The 21381-nt window shown below is 44.6% G+C and overlaps 1 protein-coding gene across 3 annotated transcripts in view; it reads right to left on the bottom strand.

Annotated features, from left to right (window-relative positions):
* cpne2 (copine II) overlaps nucleotides 1–21381 on the bottom strand; it is a 251142-nt gene that overhangs the window by 53615 nt on the left and 176146 nt on the right. For all 3 annotated transcript variants that reach the window (XM_059992684.1, XM_059992683.1, XM_059992685.1), the window contains one exon: nucleotides 18226–18280. In XM_059992684.1, the coding sequence (XP_059848667.1) occupies nucleotides 18226–18280 (55 nt within the window). The remainder of the gene's footprint in view (nucleotides 1–18225; nucleotides 18281–21381) is intronic.

The raw sequence follows: 21381 nt of genomic DNA, 5'->3' as shown, positions 1-21381 counted from the left end.
CTTTATGATGTTACACTGCACTCTTCCTCAATGGAAGATTCAATATAACTGGGTACAGACAATCAATCAAGCCTTACTGGTAGCTTTTTCAAGAAGAAAGATGTTACACAGTCAGTATGTTTATTTAACAGAATACTACAAAGCTATGGAAAAACATGTGCTGAAGAACAATTTGTATTAGGATGATGAAATGTCCCAATGAGAACCCTACTTTATTATTGTCTTTCAGAATACTTATCAGCCTTTGCTGCATGCTTGTGCGGTAGCTGATTTGTGAATACCATGGGTGGCAACTCCAAACCACAAACTTTATGCTTCACTGCAATCTTCTTCCTAAACAGATTGAGGAAAATGCGGTCCAGCTTGACGCCAGTCGGAAATGAGATTAGGTCCAAGTTTGAGATCAGGACTCAACACAGGTGGGAAATGAACAGTCGACATTTTGGGTCGAGACCCTCCATCTGTTCATTTCTCTCCCTGGAATCTGCCTGACCCCTCCAGCATCTTGCGTGCTGTTCCAGATTCCAGATTCTCTAGCATCTTGGGTCTCTATTAAGGCTTGCTTGCCGTGATGTAACAAAGATAAGGTGGATATTTAAGGAGGATGCTGCAATGTGCCCTTCTTCATTGATGGAGTCAAAGGCTTTCAAGGTCAAATTGATGTCTACTGTGGTTGATGCTGCTGCGAGTATTTCTCTCCAAGTTGATAATGCAGTGAGGATCCTATCTGTGAATGGATAGAATCCATGCTGTGATTCTTGGAGCAGCCCCTTGGCCACTGGGGGGGGGGCAGTGTTTGGGGAAGAGCAAGGAGGCCCCACTGCAGAAAACATAGTTGTATTAGTCCCCTTTCTTGACGAACAGCATGCAAGTGTAATGCTTTATAGAGCCAGCGATTGCGATTGAAGTCAATTCCCACTACTGTCTGTAATGAGCTTGTACTTTCTCCCCATGACCACGAGGATTTCCTCTTGGTGCTGCTGTTCCCACCTCCTACATTCCAAAGACATAAAGGCTAGTAAGTTACGGGCATGTGACTTTGGCGTTGGAAACATAGCAACACTCGCAGGCTGCCCCAATCACACCCTCGGACTGTGTTGGTCATTGATGCAAACAACTCCTTTCACTGTATGGTTCGACGTCTGTGATCAAGAAGGCTAATCTTTAATTTTTAAAAAGGATGGTCACAATTATGGCATCTATGAGGTGTCAGGCATCAGAAATAAGGTTGTGAATTAAATTTATTACCACCCCATTTGAGATCGGAAAAATAAAACATCGATAAGAAAAAAACCGAAATCTTCAAGCCCGCGGATGAGCACTGTTAAGAAATCTGTGGCAAGCCTGGAAGCCCAAGATTATTTCCTTTATCTCTGACTAATTTAAAGGACAAGGACTAGTTTAAAATTGACAGTTTACACTGCTGGAGACAAAAAGTACATGGTGCATTCTAGTTCTTTAGCAGTGTGTAACTGTAAGGATGGGAACAGGATAAAATTGCTGTCTTGTTGAATTGGTCACAGTAGAACGTTTTGTACACAACATCGGTCTGTGAGCCTTTCAGTTCATACGCAGAATGCATAGAAATCTTTTATTTTTATGGCAAATAGCATGATGGAAAACTGACAGAAAGAGTGAGACTGTGCCCAAACAATACAATTTACAGAAAACTCTTCTTTAAATATAACATAGAAGGGCCATTCGACCCTTCAATTCAGTTTTGCCATTGAACATGATCATGTCTGATTCCCCTTCTATTTCTGCTCCCTCCTTGCAGCTTTGACACCCTCTGTTTCTAAGAAGCGATGTACTTTTTCTTAAATATAAAAGGTGACTTGCTCTCCTCCATAACAAGAGAAAACCTGCAGATGCTGGAAGGGTTTTGGCTTGAAGTGTTGACTATCCTCTTTTCCTAGATGCTGTCTGGCCTGCTAAGTTCCTCCAGCATTTTGTGTGTGTTGCTCTCCACTGCCTTCTCTGGCAGGGAATTCTATCCTCTCTGTGTAGAAATGTCTCCACACCTCAGCCAGACAGGTTTCTTTTCCACATCTTGAGTCTGAGACTCCTTAATCTAGTCTCCAACATCAAGAAAACACTACCACCATACATCCACTCTCAACCCTCATTGTACAATACCTATCCATGTACTCTCATCTTATTCTTGGAAACTCTACTGAAAAAATATGAAGAGAGACTCAATCTGTCCTTGTACAGCAATCAGTCTGATGAACTTCCCCTTCATGGCAAGTACAATACATCTTTTTCTTGATAACAAGATTACAAGCGCAAGCAACACTCCAGATGTGGTTTGCCTGAGAGCCTTTATAATTGTAGCAGAACAGTCTAGCTCTTGTACTCAAAACTTCTTGTGATGAAGGCTAACTTACCATTTGCTATTTTAACTCTGTTTTACCTGCACATTGCTGGTGTGCAAGGACACCTTGGTCCATTCACCTATCAACATTCCTCAATAGGTCACCCTTTATGGAAAACTGTCCCTTTTGCATTTCTCGCCAAAGTGCCAAATTTCACATTCATCCATGTTACAGTTCATTTACCACATAGTCACCCAATCAAAGAACTTGTCCAAGCTACCTTGAGACCAATGCATCTTGCTCAATATCTCAACCAGTCTTGTGGCACCAGCAAAACTTAGAAACATTACATATAGTTCCTGCATCCCAAATGGATGTGTAGTTTGTTAATGTCTTTTTATGCTTTGTTTGTCAAATTAGTACACAAGTTACAGTATCATTTCAAACCTAAATGGTTAAAAAAAGATGCTGGGTAGTTACATTCTGAAATCAGAAATTAGAAAGGCCATCAGTGGGAATATTACCTCACTGTAGGACCTGTTTTGGAAATGTAGCTTTGACCCCTTTTCTGCTATGTACTCTGTAAAAGCTTTGGTTTCAGTTCAATCAATGAGCAAATTGAATTGTGGTCACTAAGCGCACAAAATCTCATAATGGATCTTGAAGGAAAATCTGCAATATCTATGAAGATGGCTTTGATGAAGCTTACAGTCACAAAGGTAAGAGTTCCACAACAGAACCCAAGAATTTGGGTAAGACTAGTGCAAATCAGTGCCAGAATGTGTCAAAAGGCACCCCTGCACTCGACAGCTGCAATGTGTTTTAATTGCCAGAAAGAGATCTTTAATTAATATCACCATGCATATCTAAAGCTATTGAAACAATACAATCATAGTGGTGCAATTCTGTTATGGGTGGGGAATATTCCCAGTGAGAAGCTTGCTCACACAACACCAAGCCTGATGGAGAACTGGGCTAATGTAAAATTTACTACATTAGCAAGTGGTTTTGTTTTGGTCTCCCCCCTCACTGTGAGACACCTCCCTGCCCCTTTATTAGGGAGAGCTCGAGCCTCAGCTATATTGAATTGTTAGGTGATGCACCATCAATAACTCACACTGAGACGTAAGGCGAGATATCGGCTTTTATTGACTGGAAGAAGGAACCAGGAGTGAGTGTCTATCATACAATGCCTTGGAGACTGAGGCCGAGCGTCAGGCCTCAGATCGCCTTTATACAGGGGCCTGTGGGAGGAGCCACAGGAGCAGTCAGCAGGGGCGTGTCCCGACAGGCACATAGTTCACCACATTAGGGAAACGATCAGTTTTTGCAGCACAGCAGATCACAGTCTCTCTTGTTTGCTTGGTAGGCGGAGGGTGCTGCTGCTTGTTGCTGAAGTAAGAGGGGGAGGGTCATTGATTTGCTGGGATGGGGAGAAGGGGGCTATGGGGGTTCCAGTATTTTCATTGTCACTCAGTCTTCGAGGTACTCTTCTGCTTTCATTTACGTTAGCAGAGTAAAAATTTCAGGATGCATATTGTATAATTCTCTGATACTAAGTAGAAGTAGAGAACTTCAAACCAAAAATATGGCTGAATGATGAATGCAGTCATGTAAGCATTGAATGCCCATACATAAGGATAGATATCTGAGCTAGTTCAGCCAAGTGCTGTTGACATAGTGAACCTGAAATGATATTCAGGCAGATTATGGGAGACTTCCAGAACTCGCAAAGGTAATCAGTTTAAACAACCAATAGTTGCTGTTGATCGCACCAGTTGTCCAACATTGAAGGGCAAAGGGTGATTCAGAAAGTTGAAGTTAGGCTAAAAACAGGTGTTCAGTACTGATGTTTCAAAGTCAGGCTTCAATGTACCAGTGGTAAAGTATATAGAAATGTTCCAAAACACCAGCAGACACGTTATAGGTCAGCTGCAAAATAACGCACTGTGCGCCTTGGTGTCTCCCAGATTTGATTTAGAGATACAGTGTGGGACAGGCCCTTCCAGCACAGCAACCCACCGATTTAACAGTAGCCTAATCACAAGGCAGTTTAGAATGACCAATTAATCTTCTAACCGGTACATCTTTGGAATGTGGGAGGTAACCAGAGTACTTGGAGGAAACATATGTATTTATGGGGAGGACATTCAAAACTCCTTACAGACAACATTGGAACTGAATTCTGAACTCCTAACGTTCTGAGCTGTAATAGTATTGTGCTAACCACTACACTACCAACCTGTCTGGTAACTTCTATGAAAGAAAGCTGGGTTAAAGAGCATCACCTGCTGGTTGTCATCTCTGTATAAATGTACCTCGTCCCTATGCAGCATCAATAATGGAGGCGACAGTGCACTCTTCTCCACTGTAACTCATCCCAACAAAGCCACAAGTGAGGAGCTGACTGCAATTGTCATCCTTGCACGCTTTAGGATCCTCCACAGCCATCTATGGAAATTAACCCCATGGATTCACCACCTTCTGGAAGAAGAAATTCCTCCTTGCCTGTTCTAAAGGGAAGTACGTATTGCCTTCTGGTTCTAGATTCCCCCACTGTAGGAAGCATCCATACTGTGAGCTCCTCCATCATTATTCTAAACTCCAGTGAATACAAGCCCAGAGCTATCAAACAGACCTCATATATTATCCTGGGATCATCCTCAAGAACCTGCTCTGGGCCCTCTCCAATGCCAATGAATCTGTTCTTGGATAAAGGGCCCAAAACTGCCACAGTTCTCCAAGTGCTGTCCAACCAGGGCCTTATAAACCCTCAGAATTCAAGCAACTCACACAAAATGCCGGTGGAACGCAGCAGGCCAGGCAGCACCTACAGGGAGAAGCACTGTCGACATTTCAGGACAAGACCCTTCGTCAGGACTAACTGAAAGAAAAGATAGTAAGAGATTTGAAAGTAGGAGGGGGAGGGGGAAATCCGAAATGATAGGAGAAGACAGGAAGCTGAGAGCCGGAAAGGTGATTGGCAGAAGAGTTGCAAAGCTGGAGAAGGGAAAGGATCATGGGACGGGAGGCCTCGGGAGAAACAAAGGGGGAGGGGAGCACCAGAGGGAGATGGAGAACAGGCAAGGAGTGATTGTGAGAGGGGCAGAGAGAGAAAAAAGGAGGAGGGGAATGAATGAATGAATAAATGAATAAATAAATACATAAATAAGGGATGGAGTAAGGAGGGGAGGAGGGGCATTAACAGAAGTTAGAGAAGTCAATGTTCATGTCATCAGGTTGGAGGCTACCCAGCCAGTATATAAAGTGTTGTTCCTCCAACCTGAGTGTGTCTTCATCTTGACAGTAGAGGAGGCCATGGATAGACGTATCAGAATGGGAATGGGATGTGGAATTAAAATGTGTGGCCTCTGGGAGATCCTGCTTTCTCTGGCGGACCGAGTGTAGGTGTTCAGCGAAACGGTCTCCCAGTCTGTGCCAGGTCTCACCAATATATAAAAGGCCACACCGGGAGCACCGGATGCAGTATACCACACCAGCCGACTCACAGGTGAAGTGTCGCCTCACCTGGAAGGACTGTCTGGGGCCCTGAATGGTGGTGAGGGAGGAAGTGTAAGGGCAGGTGTAGCACTTGTTCCATTTACAAGGATAAAGTGCTGGGAGGGAGATCGGTGGGAAGGGATGGGGGGGACGAGTGGACAAGGGAGTTGCGTAGGGAGCGATCCCTGTGAAAAGCAGAAGGAGGGCAGGAGGAAAAGCCGTGCTTGGAGGTGGGATCCCGTTGGAGGTGGTGGAAGTTACAGAGAATTATATGTTGGACCCGGAAGCTGGTGAGGTGGTAGATGAGGACAAGGGGAACCCTATCCCGAGTGGGGTGGTGGGCGGATGGGGTGAGAGCAGATGTGGGTGAAATGGGAGAGATGCGATAAGATCTCACTGATACCTCCTCTTATATACCCCTCGATCATGACCCCACTAAGGAGCACCAGGCCACTGTCTCCTATACCATCACCAACCTTATCAGCTCTGGGGATCTCCCATCCTCTGCCACCAACCTTATAGTCCCCACATCCCGCACTTCCCGTTTCTACCTCCTACCCAAGATCCACAAACCTGCCTGTCCAGGTAGACCTATTGTCTCAGCTCGCTCCTGCCCCATTGAACTCATTTCTGCATACCTTGACGCTGTTTTATCCCCCCTTGTTCAATCCCTTCCCACCTATGTTTGTGACACTTCTCACGCTTTGAAATTTTTCAATGATTTTAAGTTCCCTGGCCCCCACTGCCTTATTTTCACCATGGACGTCCAGTCCCTATATACCTCCACCCCCCACCAGGAAGATCTCAAAGCTCTCTGCTTCTTTTTGGATTCCAGACCTAACCAATTCCCTTCTACCACCACTCTCCTCCGTCCAGCAGAATTAGTTCTTACTCTCAATAATTTCTCCCTTGGCTCCTCCCACTTCCTCCAGACCAAGGGTGTAGCCATGGGCACCCGTATGGGTCCCAGTTATGCCTGCCTTTTTGTTGGCTTTGTGAAACAGTCCATGTTCCAATCCTATACGGGTACCCATCCCCCTCTTTTCCTTCGCTATATCAACGACTGCATTGGCGCTGCCTCCTGCACACATGCTGACCTCGTTGACTTCATTAACTTTGCCTCCAGCTTTCACCCTGCCCTCAAATTTACCTGGTCCATTTCTGACACCTCCCTCCCCTTTCTAAATCTTTCTGTCTCCATCTCTGGAGACGGCCTATCTACTGATATCTACCATAAGCCTACAGACTCTCACAGCTACCTGGACTATTCCTCTTCCCACCCTGTCTCTTGCAAAAATGCCATCCCCTTCTCACAATTCCTCCGTCTCCGCTGCATCTGCTCTCAGGATGAGGCTTTTCATTCCAGGACGAAGGAGATGTCTTCCTTTTTTAAACAAAGGGGCTTCCCTTCTTCCACCATCAACTCTGCTCTCAAACACATCTCTCCCATTTCACGCACATCTGCTCTCACTCCATCTGCCCACCACCCCACTCGTGATAGGGTTCCCCTTGTCCTCACCTATCACTTCACCAGCCTCTGGGTCCAACATATAATTCTCTGTAACTTCTGCCACCTCCAATGGGATCCCACTACCAAGCACATCTTTCCCTCCCCCCCCCTTTCTGCTTTCCGCAGGGATTACTCCCTACGCGACTCCCTTGTCCATTCATCCCCCCTCCCATCGCTTCCCACCAATCTCCCTCCTAGCACTTACCCTTCTAAGCGGAACAAATGCTACACCTGCCCTTACACTTCCTCCCTCACCACCATTCAGGGCCTCAGACAGTCCTTCCAGGTGAGGCAACACTTCACCTGTGAGTCGGCTGGTGTGGTATACTGCGTCCGGTGCTCCCGGTGTGGCCTTTTATATATTGGTGAGATCCAACGCAGAGTGGGAGACTGTTTCACTGAACACCTACGCTCAGTCCGCCAGAGAAAGCAGGATCTCCCAGTGGCCACACATTTTATTTCCACGTTCCATTCCCATTCTGATATGTCTATCCATGGCCTCCTCTACTGTCAAGATGAAGCCACACTCAGGTTGGAGGAACAACACCTTATATACTGGCTGGGTAGCCTCCAACCTGATGGCATGAACATTGACTTCTCTAACTTCTGTTAATGCCCCTCCTCCCCTCCTTACTCCATCCCTTATTTATGTATGTATGTATTTATTTATTTATTTATTTTCCCCTCCCTTTTTTTCTCTCTCTGCCCCTCTCACAATCACTCCTTGCCTGTTCTCCATCTCCCTCTGGTGCTCCCCTTTCTTTCTCCCGAGGCCTCCCGTCCCATGATCCTTTCCCTTCTCCAGTTCGGTATCCCTTTTGCCAATCAATTTTCCAGCTCTTAGCTTCACCCTACCCCCTTCTATCTTCTCCTATCATTTCGGATTTCCCCCTCCCTCTCCCACTTTCAAATCTCTTACTATCTTTTCTTTCAGTTAGTCCTGATGAAGGGTCTCGGCCTGAAACGTTGACAGTGCTTCTCCCTATAGATGCTGCCTGGCCTGCTGTGTTCCACCAGCATTTTGTGTGTGTTGCTTGAATTTCCAGCATCTGCAGGTTTCCTCGTGTATGCCTCAGAATTACAGTTTTGCTTTTAAAAAACCAAATACCTTGTTACATCTCTTCCTCCCTCCCTCTCCTTGCACTTCAAGCTCTCCTACCAAACATCTGATCTCCACCGTGGTCCATCTCTTTCTCCTGCAATGTCTCTGACGAGATTGCTATTCTTTTGCAAGAAGGGCAGGCTGCTGCTTTGCAAAGAATAATTAACATTTGAAGAGATTACCACAGCCACTTTGCAGTTACCTTTCCTGCTTTAATGCTGGGACAATAAGCACATTCACAAATAACATCCGCCAAACTCCTACTAGACCGCACTAGCCACATCCACTCTAGACTGGATAAATCCGTAACCGAAGCTTTTTCTCTTCGTTTTGACCCTCCATTCACATTGAAATGGCATTTTCCTCCCCCGAAAATGGAGCTTTTCTAAAACACTCCAGTGTGTGTAAATCTGAAATGCCGGCTGGACGGTGTAGTATGTACAGGGTAACCGAAGTTTTTTAAAAACGCTGTCGTGACATGCCAGAACAGATGATGGTGGCAGCACAGCATTTCATTGTTTTCATGAGCTAAGAGGAGGGAACGGAATTAGTATACCATTTCTTCTTTGCTTGTTTTCTGTAGCTGTGTCCTGCGCACGTGCCCAGCAGGAGGAGATTCACCCAAATACCCGTTTTAATGTGGACGGAGGTATTTTCAGAAACACCTGGTGTGGACGCCTATCGTTTTATTTGTCACACTGGCATTTTCAAAATTATCCGGTCTAGTGGGGATGTAGCCTCAGGCCTTCCATTCAGTCTCATTATGGCCCAGTTCAGCCAGACTTCTTGAGCAGCACAACTAGTGTACAGATTCCTTTCCTGCTGAAACATATCTCTAACTAATTAACAAGGACATTTGCACCTGACAGATAAACATTCACAATCTGTACCACGACACAAATCTGCCTGTTTTGCAAGCCACCATCTGTGGAGATTGAAGTGTTGGGAGAAAAGATGGATGAGGACACCATTTGCTTGAAAACTGGACGCTCTCAATTTCTTTTTGCACTTAAACGTCTCACTCAGTTTCTGCTCTTGCCATAGTAATACAAGTCTTAAAACAACTTTAAATCAGTCTCAGAGAGATCGTCGTTATGATCATTCTGAAACCAAGGACAGAATGAAGACAGGCTGCAACAAATATGATTTCAGATTCAATAACTCACCTTACCAAAGTAAAACAGAACATCTAAATGTGTTAAAAGTAGGAATTATTCATTGAGAGATACATCCTGTCACAGAACTCCGGTGGAAGTGTGGGACTCTCTCTGCCAAAATAACTGTGAATGCTGGCTCAGCCAATATCTAAGGAGGAGCTGTGGGCAGGGCTGAGTGCATTGAGTTATGAAACTTCTCAGCCCCGAAGTAGAATGGTAGAACTGACTTGAAGGCACATCTACACCTATGGTACTATTTCGGTCCACGGAAAGTCATCCTCAGTAACAGTGGACAGCTCATTCAAGGAAAATTGGATTGATTTCTCTCAGCGAGTGGGATTTTGGGAAACAATATAAAGTTTTCTTGAGGTACAAATGCATAGATAGTAAGATTCAACCAAGCAACTTTAAATCCAGGGCTCCAACACTGAATGATCACAGATGATGTGAACAATGAGAGGTTAATTCAGGTGTTAGAATGAACAGGGGAAAATCCTCTGAGATACTTTTGTTTCACGTTTAGTCACAAGTTCTGTATTCTGAAAAATGCACCCCTTCTGAGGAGAGGTTTGGAATTCCTGGATGTGACATCACCCATTTTCCATACCACCATCTCCCTCAACCACTTCACTATATTGCCCCAAACACCAAACGTGACAGGTCAAACACCCTCCCATTGGCCCGTTCACCACTGCCTCAGATTGTGTGGGGTATCTAATATACCCCCCTCCCCCAGTGTGACCCATGAGCTACTTGCCCCTACGATTGTCAGATAGAGTTTCAGGGCACAGAAACAAATCATTCACCACACGGAGGCCATGCAGTCAATCCCCATATTCCCATCAACAGTCCCAGGTTTTACCATTCACAGCGGCCAATCAGCCTACAGGCCTGCACATCTTTGGGATGTGGGAGGAAGCTGGAAAAATCCCAAGAGAATGTGGAATTCCACAAAGACTGTCACTGCTAGACACAGCTCAAACAGCATCTAGAAATTCACCAATGACGCCAATATCGTTGGCAAAATCTCAGACAGCGACAATGAGATTCCAGGAGTGAGACAGTTCAGCTGGTTGAGTGGTGTCACGACGTCACTAAGAGCTAGGAAATGATTACGGACTTCAGGATGGGTACGTTCAGCCCTCGCTCAGTGGTGGGAAGGACGAGCAGCTTCACGCAGTGTGACAACAACATCTCTGAGGATCTATCCTGGGGCCCACACATTGCAGAATGCTGTATTTCATTAGAAGTTTGGGGAGAATTGGTACATCACCAAAGATTCTTGCACATATCTCTAGATACATGGTGGAGAGCATTCTGACTGCTGGTGTCACGACTTGCCGTGGAGGTGCTAATGAGCAGAATTGGATGAGCCTGGAGAGGATTGTAGAGTCAGCCAGGTCCATCATGGACACAATACACCCCCACCACCAAGGACACCTTCAAATACACCTCAGAAAGGCAGCACCCCTCATCAAGGACGCTCACCATCAGTACGTGCTGCCATTGTTGCTACAGGGACCTGAAGACCCACACTCAATATTTTAGGAACAGCTTCTTCCTCTCCATCACGAGATTCCTCACTATTCCTCTTTAGCACAATTTATTTTTTGTCCCAGCAATTTTTATGTCTTGCATTGTGCTGCTGCCGTAGAACAACATAAAATCTTACAACGTATATCTGCGATAATAAAACTGATTCTGGCTGTACCCACCAAATCCCTTTCTCCAAACTTAAACATCCTCACCATGCAGATTATTTAAGTGTTGTGCGCACAAATCAATAATGTCAACAACTGGATATGGTATTCGCACTTTGGAATGCTTTCACAAGCTTATTGCTTTTCTCAAGGTATCCTTGTTTGAACAAAAGGTCAGTGACATTGCTGTCTCCGGACTGTCAGACAGAAAAATAGGCATCTTGTTCCCTTCACCCAGTGACTGTGTGAATACTTTGCTCCATTTCTTGATTAACCATTATCGGCAGGGTTTAGCATCAGTTATTAAGAAATCAAACCGAGTTATGGACAAATAAGAAAGGCCTCAAGCCTATTACAGTGACTTGTTTTAAGTCAGACAGCAGTGTCCCAGTCAAATACTCATTCAGTAGTCAGATTCCTTGTTAAAAGGAGACAACAGCAACCTTGTAAATGACATTATATGCAACTTTATAAATGTTTGTAACTTTATAAATAATACGATGCATTGACCTTCATCAATTGTGGGATTGAGTTTAGGAGCCGAGAGGTAATGTTGCAGCTATATAGGACCCTGGTCAGACCCCATTTGGAGTACTGTGCTCAGTTCTGGTCACCTCACTACAGGAAGGATGTGGAAGCCATGGCAAGGGTGCAGAGGAGATTTACAAGGATGTTGCCTGGATTGAGGAGCATGCCTTATGAGAATAGGTTGCATGAACTCATCAGCCTTTTCTCCTTGGAGCGGAGGAGGATGAGAGGTGACCTGATAGAGGTGTATAAGATGATGAGAGGCATTGATCGTGTGAATAGTCAGAGGCTTTTTCCCAGGGCTGGAATGGCTAGCATGAGAGGGCACAGTTTTAAGGTGCTGGGGAGTAGGTACAGAGGAGATATCGGGTAAATTATTTTACTCAGAATGGTGAGTGCATGGAATGGACTGCTGGCGACAATGGTGGAAGCAGATACGAAAAGGTCTTTTAAGAGACTCCTGGATAGGTACATGGAGCTTAGAAAACAGAGGGCTATGGGTAACCCTAGGTAATTTCTAAGGTAAGGACATGTTCGGCACAGCTTTGTGGGCCGAAGGGCCTGCATTGTGCTGTAGGTTTTCTATGTTTCTAAACACTGTGATTTTCTCCCTAACAAATGCCTGTGTTAATGGACACAATTGTTTTTTTCCCAGTTTGCTAATGGTTATATCAGGTTTAGGACAGTGTTAATCCTGATATCCCAGCGACACACACAAAATGCTGGTGGAACACAGCAGGCCAGGCAGCACCTATAAGGAGAAGCACTGTCGACATTTCGGGCCAAGACCCTTCGTCAGGACTAACTGAAAAGAAGAGATAGTAAGAGATTTGGAAGTAGGAGGGGAAGGGGAGATTCAAAATGATAGAAGACCGGAGGGGGAGGGATGAAGCTAAGAGCTGGAAAGTTGATTGGCAAAAGGGATACAGAGCTGGAGAAGGGGGAAGATTATGGTACGGGAGGCCGAGGGAGAGAGAAAGGGGGAGGGGAGCACCAGAGAGAGATGGAGAACAGGCAAGGAGTGATTGTGAGAGGGACAGAGAGAAAAAAATGGAGAGAGAAAAAGAAAAAAAAGGGAAAAAGTAACAAAAAAACAAACAAATAAATAAATAAGGGATGGGGTAAGAAGGGGAGGAGGGGCATTAACGGAAGTTAGAGAAATCAATGTTCATGCCATCAGGTTGGAGGCTACCCAGTCAGAATATAAAGTTTTGTTCCTCCAACCTGAGTGTGACTCCAGCTGTATATCCCTTTTGCTAATCAACTTTTCAATTTTTCATCCCTCCCCTCCTGTCTTCTCCTATCATTTCGGATCTCCCCTTCCCACTTTCAAATCTCTTACTATCTCTTCTTCCAGTTAGTCCTGATGAAGGGTCTCGGCCTGAAACATCGACAGCACTTCTCCTTATCGATGCTGCCTGGCCTGCTGTGTTCCATCAGCATTTTGTGAGTGTTGCTTGAATTTCCAGCATCTGCAGGTTTCCTCGTGTTTGTAATTCAGATACTGCCTCACTGCCTCCTAGAACGATGACAATGGTTCCCTTGTCCTCACGTTCCTTCTGATCAGTCTCGATGTGTAACAGTGAAACTTCTGGCACCCACCAAAGCACACAAAATGCTGCAGGAACTCAGCAGGCCAGGCAACATCCGTGGAAATGGAAAAAAAACAGTCAAGGTTTCAGTCTGAGACCCTTCTTCAGGACCAGGATAAAAAGGTGGGGGGAGAGGAAGGAGGACAGTTAGAGGGCGAAAGGAGAAGCCAGCTGGGTGGGAACGATAAAGGGCTGGAGAGGAAAGAATCTGATAGGAGTGGAGAGAGGACCATGGGAGAAAGGGAAGGAGAGGGGCACCAGGGGAAGGTGATAAGCAATTGAGAAGAGGTAAGATGCCAGAGGGGAGAGGGAAGGGGAAAAAATTACCAGAAGGAGAAATCAATATTCATGCCATTAGGTTGGAGGCTACAAAGATGGAATATAAAGTGTTGCTCCTCCACTCGTAGGGTAGCTTTATCATGGCACGAGAAGAGGCCATGGACTGACATGATGGAACAGGAATGGGAATTAAAATATTTGGCCACCGGGATGTTCTGCTTTGGCAGATGGAGTGGAGGTGCTCAATGAAGTGTCCCTCAGTTTTCGATGGGTCTCACCAACGCAGAGGAGGCTGCACCGGACACAACAGACGACCCCAGCAGGTTCACCGGTGAAGTGTTGCCTTGCTGGAAGGACTGTTTGGGGCCCTGATTGGGCAGGTGTAGCCACTTGCAGGGATAAATCCCAGGAGGAGATTGGTCAGAGGGACTACTGGACAAGGGAACCACAGAAGGAGCAATTCTTGCCGAAGAAAATTTTTTTCTCTTGTGAGGGGTTTCTCCTTTATGTTACTGCGTATGTTAATCAAAATGGCTTCTTTGCTTTGTTAAAAGTAAGAATGTTTCTTTGTTATGCTAAATGGAGAGAGGATGTTTTCTCTCAAAGCTTGTTTGGGTTAAAATGACTGATAACGAGAATTGTATTCATCTGTTAACCAACTGGGATATATGTTATTCGCTCTTCTGGGTCTGTAAGCTATTGTTGGCAGGCTTTTGGGGAGTCAACGCGAGGGGGTGAGAGAAAGAGGACGCGATGCTGTAAACTGGGCGACGGAATGGACCCCGAGTGGGGGTCCGAGGCCAGGAGGTACTCCGAGGAGAGGAGATGAAGCTAGATGTGCTTGGTTGATCACTTCGGGTGGTCCTGAGCTGCGAGTCGAGGAGTTCGGAGGGGATTGATTGGTGACCAGAAGACTTCAGTAACTGAGCTCCAACGGTTGTGCACGAAGTGGTTGAGTTTTGTTAAGTTTGGCGCCTTTTACTTTTCCTTTTATATTATATCTCTATTAAGTACATAGTTACAGTAAGATCTATAAAGTGTAATTATTTAATTGCATATGGTGTACTGTCTGTTATTTGGCGTGTTGGGGACATCACACAGCATCCACACCAGCTGATTACCCAGTTTGGCGGGGCCGAAGGCTGCTCCCCCCAGATGGAAGTGAGTTGAGTGAGCCTAAGGCTTACCAGGGGTTTACATTCTACCTCTTCTTTTTATCATTTTCAGAGATTGCTCAATGTACACCAACTGGTTCCATACTTTAATCATGTCTAACATATTGGACCTACCCACGCCTGTTCTCCTTTCCCATTTGCACGTCCAAGATTCTAAGCACTCCTCTCAGGGAACAAATCAAACCATGCATGATGTTCAATTTAGTATATTATACTCACATCTTTGTTTCCTAACTCTGAGTACTGGGTGCAGGAGTGTGGATGTTATGTTGAAGTTGTATAAGGTGTTGGTGAGGCCTAATTTGGAGTATTGTGTGCAGTCTGGTCACCTACCGACAGGAAAGATACTGCATCAATAAATTGGAAGTGTACAGAGAAAATGTTCATGATGTTGCCAGTATTAGGGAAAGGTTGAATAGGTCAGGGTTTCATTCCCTGGAGCTGAGGAGCATGAGGGGAGATTTGGATGAGTACATGGATGGAGGGGACGTGGGCTGATGGGACTAAGCAGAATAACAGTTTGTCATGGATGAGATGGGCTGAAGGGCCTGTTTCTCTTTTGCTGTATGACTATCTGCTGCTTAAGAAGTGGTCGCATTAACATTAAAGTGATTATACTCAGACTGGGTAGTGGTTTTGGAGACCGGTTGCTCATTTAGTTTAAGCATCAGCCCGAGATTTTTCTTGACCAGCAAACACCACATGGTGGTGAGAAGGGACTTCACTGTTAGGTCCGTCCAGTATGGACAAAATAACATCCCAGATGCTCACTGTCCTCAGGATAGCTGCAGTGAGGAACCCACAGTTTGTGGGTTTCCTTAAAGGGTGTGGAGATGAACATAACGGTCTGTGTCCCAGTTCGTCTCTGGTAGCTGTGTACCAGAGGACTCCCTGATCTATGGACTGTTACGAGCGGCAGCCACAGAGTTAGGCATCAAGTGCTGCTGGAAGATCATGAACTCTTTGACCTATGGGCTGTCCACACACAGAGACAGGCATTGTGCTGCTGGAGGGTCATGAACTCAGTGAAGGATGGATGCCCTTTTGTCTGCTCGAAACCTGCTGCTCTTCAAGCCCAGCGAAATGCCTGTAAGGGAATGCTGCTGACTGACTCAGTTGTGGGGTGGCCTGAAGTTCGGTATGGCCAAAGCTAAGTCTCAATAGGTCTTTGGCTGCCACACTTGGTCTAGTGGGGAAGCCTCTAGAACAGTGCAATGTCAAAGTAAATTTATTATTAAACTACACATACGTATGTCAACATATACTACCTTAAGATTCATTTTATTGCAGGCATTTATCAGAAAACGAAGAAATATAACAGAATTTATGAAAATCTATATGCAAACAAAGACTGACAAAAAACTCAGCGTGCAAAAGAAAACAAGTTGTGCAAATAAAACGAATAAGCAATGCTGAGAACACAAGTTGTGGAGACCTTCACGGTGCGCCTGTAGGTTGTGGGATCAGTTAAGTGTTGAGCTGAGGGAAGTTATCCATACTGGTTCAGGAGTCTGATGCTTGATTGGTAATTCCTGAACCCAGTGGTGTGGGACGCAAGGCTCCTGAACCTCCTATCTGGTGGCAGTAGTGAGGAGGGGGCATGCCCTGGAATGTGGGTGATTACAAGGATGCATTGCCCTAGAGGGCCACAGAAGTGGTCATGCTCCTGTTTTCTCTCTTCCACAACATTTACACTAGGGAAAATAATGACCATCTTTTGGCTGTGTTTCTTCCTTTGAATACATTTTTGATTGCAATGAAGTCTATTTTTTGAAATAAATAAAAATGACTGTCCTGCAGTGGAATGAGATGTCCGTAACATTTGTTTTTGAAATATTGGGACATTTCAGAGACCTTTAGATAGGCAGGTGGATGTAAGGAAAATGGAGGGTTACGGGCTGTGTAGGAGGGAAGGGTTAGATTGGTTGTGGAGTAGGTTTATATAGTCAGCACAACATTGTGGGTCAAAAGAGTCCAGACTGTGCTGGACTGTTTTATGTTCTATATGAATATGGCTGACTGCAGAGGAGTTTGTGCTAAGGGAATTAATAGGAACGAAAGTTCTGTCAGCACCAGACACACTGAGGCTCTGGGTACTGTGTAACAGCCTCTCAAGTATTTATTGTTCAAAGAGGTCACACGGATAGCATGAGTGCTTTGTAAATAGAATGTTTTGGTTTGATGAAACTTTGCACGTAAAGAAAGAGCAACACTGACTGCATTGTATTTCTATGAATAAAGTTTGTTTGAAATGTAGAAAGGAATCAGTTTCGAGTTCCTATCCCAATGAAGTTTATTTGTGTCAACTATTCCTACTGCTGTAGCCCTTTGTAGTGAATTATACTCATCAGGATTCACCACAAAGCTTTCAAATGACAGATCATCATAGCTGCTTGCATGGTTGCAGACACCATTTGATGGTACTGCCGTTACTTCAGGTCGTCAGCTTGGACCTCTACGTTTTCTTCATTGACCCGTTTCTTAGACCTCTTACTTCCTTAGAAGTTTGCACAGGTTTGGCAAGTCAGCTAAAACTTTGACAAACTTCTACAGAATCATGGCAGAGGGTATCCTGAACCTTATGGCAGAATATGGAAAAAACAATGACCAGGAATGGAAATGTCTACAAAAAGCAGTAGATACAACACAGTCCATCACAGGCAAAGCCCATCCACAAGGAGCGTTGCCAACAGGTACACCAACCATCATCAAGGACCACCACCAGGTTCGGGAATAGTTATTACCCTATAACCATCAGTCTCCTGAACCAGCATGGATAAACCTTGTTCACCTCAACGCTGAACTAACTCCACAACCCATGCTCTCAGTATTATTTATATACCTTTAAAATTTATTATTTGCATGATTTATCTTCTTTTGTAGATTGGATGCTTGTCATTTACTGTTGTGTAAAATTTTTCATTAGCTTTATTGTATTTCTTTATTTTCCTGCAAATATACACAAGAAAATGAACCTCAAGGTAGTATATGGTGATATATACATACTTTGAACGTAACATTACAACTTGAACATTTTTATTTAATCTTTGCCATCCTGTCGTAGACAAGCCTTTTTCTCCCCTGGCCATTCTCCATGCCCCATTGGTTACAACATGTTCAGCCACTAGCTTTGTTTTCAGTCATGATGGATATCAGCTACCTGAAACATTAACTCCATTCCCCACTCCAAGGGGGCTGCATGACTTGACTGACAATTCAGGATTCTCTCCTTCTATGATGCTCATTTAAAATTAAAAACTCTCGGTAGGTCTGGATAAACACACTCACAGTTGTTTATTAAAGGATGGCAGAACAAATGCAAACTATTGTAAGTAAGGCATAATACTGTATTTTAAAAGGTTTTACCTTCCAGTCAGGAGGTAGCTGTGCACCAAAACCTAAGGCTGGAAACATCTTGTCTCTGTAGGGTGATAAAAGGGAAGATGGATGAGTAAAGCATACAACATTGTTCTTGCAATAAAATGAAGACTGCTGATAATTCTTTCCAATTCCAATTACTAGAGAAGACCAAAAGCTGCACATGTGACATTTTAAATGTCAGTATGTTTAACCATTCCTGTGGCATTGACTTGAATTATGGGATTCAGATAGATTCTCATCACAGGATTTATAATAGTACAAAGATGAAAGATACACTTTGTCTCCTTGACGTGTTATTGAAAAGTTTCTCATACTAAACTAAAACTGAAGACCAAATATTTAGAATGCACTGAGGAGAAAGTACATACACAACACGCAAATGATGTTATATTGCCCATGCGCACATTTTATTCACTGAGCATTCTGCCAATGTTGGAAATCTTGAGCAATAGTTATGAACAGTCAGCATTTCGAGCTGAGTATTTCCCTCCATGGATGCTGTCTGACCTGCTGAGTTCCTCCAGAATTTAGTGCGTGTTACACTATGAAAAGGATGTAGAGTGAAGTGCTCCAAACAACGTAAACAGTTTTTAATTCAAGCTGTGGTTATTTAAAAGTCACAGAAAGGCATTCTTGTTTGCAACTGGAAAGTGAAGGGCACAAGGCTGCAGAGCACTGCCTTGCTGATTTGGAACCTTAACTAACCAATATTAGCTAATTAGCTACCCGCTGTCTGTGCTCAGATGGTAGCTCTGAGTCAGGAGGAGGTTAGGTCACGTCCCACCAGAGCGCTGAGTGGCATTCACATGTTAGGCTGAGGCAATGTTACATCGCATGAGGAATTACCACTTCAAGAAAGACATTGGACCAGTGCATCCCCCACCCACACTCAGGGGTGGGAACCATGGCAGAATGTCCATTTCCATCTGTAAATACTCAGCAAATGAGGCAGTCTAGTGTAGGTCTGAATGCTGAAAGACCCAGACAACATCCAGGCATGGGCCAAGAGGAGGCAAATAACAGTGGCAGGTGGTCACCATCTCCAACCAGCAGGGGCCAAAGTTCAAAGTAAATTTATTATCGAAGTACATATATGCCACCATACACAATCTTGAGATTCATTTTCTTGTGGACTTACTCAATCAATCCATAACAGAATAATAACCATATTAGAATCAATGGAAGGCCGCACCAACCTGCGTGTTCAACTGGTACGCAAAAGACAACAAACTGTGTAAATACAAAATGAAAGAAATAATAATAATAAATAAATAAACAATAGATATTAAGAACATGAGATCAAGAGTCTTTGAAAATGAGTCTATGGGTTGCAGGAACATTTCAATGATGGGACAAGTGAAGTTGAGTATCCCCTTTGGTTCAGAGGTAATAGCTGTTCCGGAACCTGATGGTGTGAGCCCTGAGGCTCCTGTCCCACCATCCTACTGACAGCAATGAGAAGTCAGCATGTCCTGGGTGGTGGGGGTCCCTGAAGATGGAAGCTGCTTTTCCTGTGGCAATGCCTCATGTAGATGTGCTCAGTGGTGGTGGTGGGGGGGTCTTATCTGTGATGGACTGGGCTGTATCCACTACTTTTAGTAGGAATTTCTGTTCAAGGGCATTACCTACCTCTCATAACACTTCCCCACTGTGGATGTAAGTGATACTGGACTTGTCATTGAGGCAGGTTACTACGTTCTTCTTGGGCACCAGTATAACTGAAGCCTGTTTGAAGCAGATAGGTCCCTCAGACTGCCGAATGAGAGGCTAAAGATCTCAGTGAACACCATTTGATCAGTACACGTCTTTATTACTTGGCCAGGTACCCCGACTGGACCTGATACTTAATGTGGGTTCACCCTCCTCGAAGCTGCTCACACATCACCCTCAGAGACTGAAATCACAGGATCATCCAGGGCTGTGGGAGTCCCTGAAGGTTCCTCCATGTTGCTACGGTGAAAGCTTGCATTGAAGGCATTGAACTTATCTGGAAGCTAAACCCTGTTGTCACCTATGTTGCTCGCTGACAACACAAACACCTTCGTCAGGATGCTGTTCATCAACCATAGCTCAGCATTTAATACCATCGTTCCCACAATCCTGACTGTGAAGTTGCAGAACCTGAGCCTCTGTATCTTCCTCTGCAATTTTATCCTCAACTCCCTAACCGGAAGCCGACAACCTGTGCGGATTGGTGATAACATATCCTCCTCGCTGATAACCAAATCTGGCACACCTCAGGGGTGTGTGCTTAGCCCACTGCTCTACTCTCTGTATACACATGACTGTGTGGCTAGGTATAGCTCAAATGCCATCTATGAATGTGCTGACAATACAATCATTGTTGGTAGAATCTCAGGTGGTGACGAGAGGAGTGAGATATGCCAACGAGTGGCATGGCGCCACTAGGTCTGGCAGATGGAATACAACGTTAGTACGTGCAAGATCATCCACTTTGGAAGGAATAATAGAAGAACAGATCATTATTTAAGTAGTGAAAGATTGCAGCATGCTGTTGTGCAGAGGGACTTGGGAGTGCTTGTTCATGAATTGCAAAAAATTGGCTTGCAGGTACAACAAGTTATTAAGAAGGCAAACGGAATGTCGGCCTTCATTGCTAGAGGGATTGAATTCAGGAGCATGGAGATCATGCTGTAACTATACAGGGTACTGGTGAGGCCGCACCTTGAGTACTGTGTGCAGTTCTGGTCTCCATTCTTGAGGAAGGATATACTGGCTTTGGAGGCAGTGTAGAGGAGGTTCACTAGGTTGATCCCAGAGATGAAGGGGTTAACCTATGAGGAGAGATTGAGTCATCTAGGATTATACTCTCGAGTTCAGAAGAATGAGAAGGGATCTTATAGAAACATACAAAATTTTGAAAGGGACAGATCAGTTAGAAGTAGAAAAGTTGTTTCCATTGGTAGGTGAGACTAGAACTAGGGGGCAATGCCTCAAGATTCAGGGGAGAAGATTTAGGATGGAGATGAGGAGAAACTGTTTTTCCCAGAGAGCGGTGAATCTGTGTAATTCTCTGCCCAGGGAAGCAGTTGAGGCTTCTTCACTAAATATATTTAAGATACAGTTAGATAGATTTTTACATAGTAGGGGAATTAAGGGTTATAGGGAAAAGGCAAGTAG

This window comes from Hypanus sabinus, chromosome 17 (genome assembly GCF_030144855.1).
Source record: "Hypanus sabinus isolate sHypSab1 chromosome 17, sHypSab1.hap1, whole genome shotgun sequence".
Taxonomy (NCBI): Eukaryota; Metazoa; Chordata; class Chondrichthyes; order Myliobatiformes; family Dasyatidae; genus Hypanus; species Hypanus sabinus.
The sequence above is the reverse complement of the archived record's forward strand: the minus strand, read 5'-3'. Positions and strand labels throughout refer to the sequence as shown.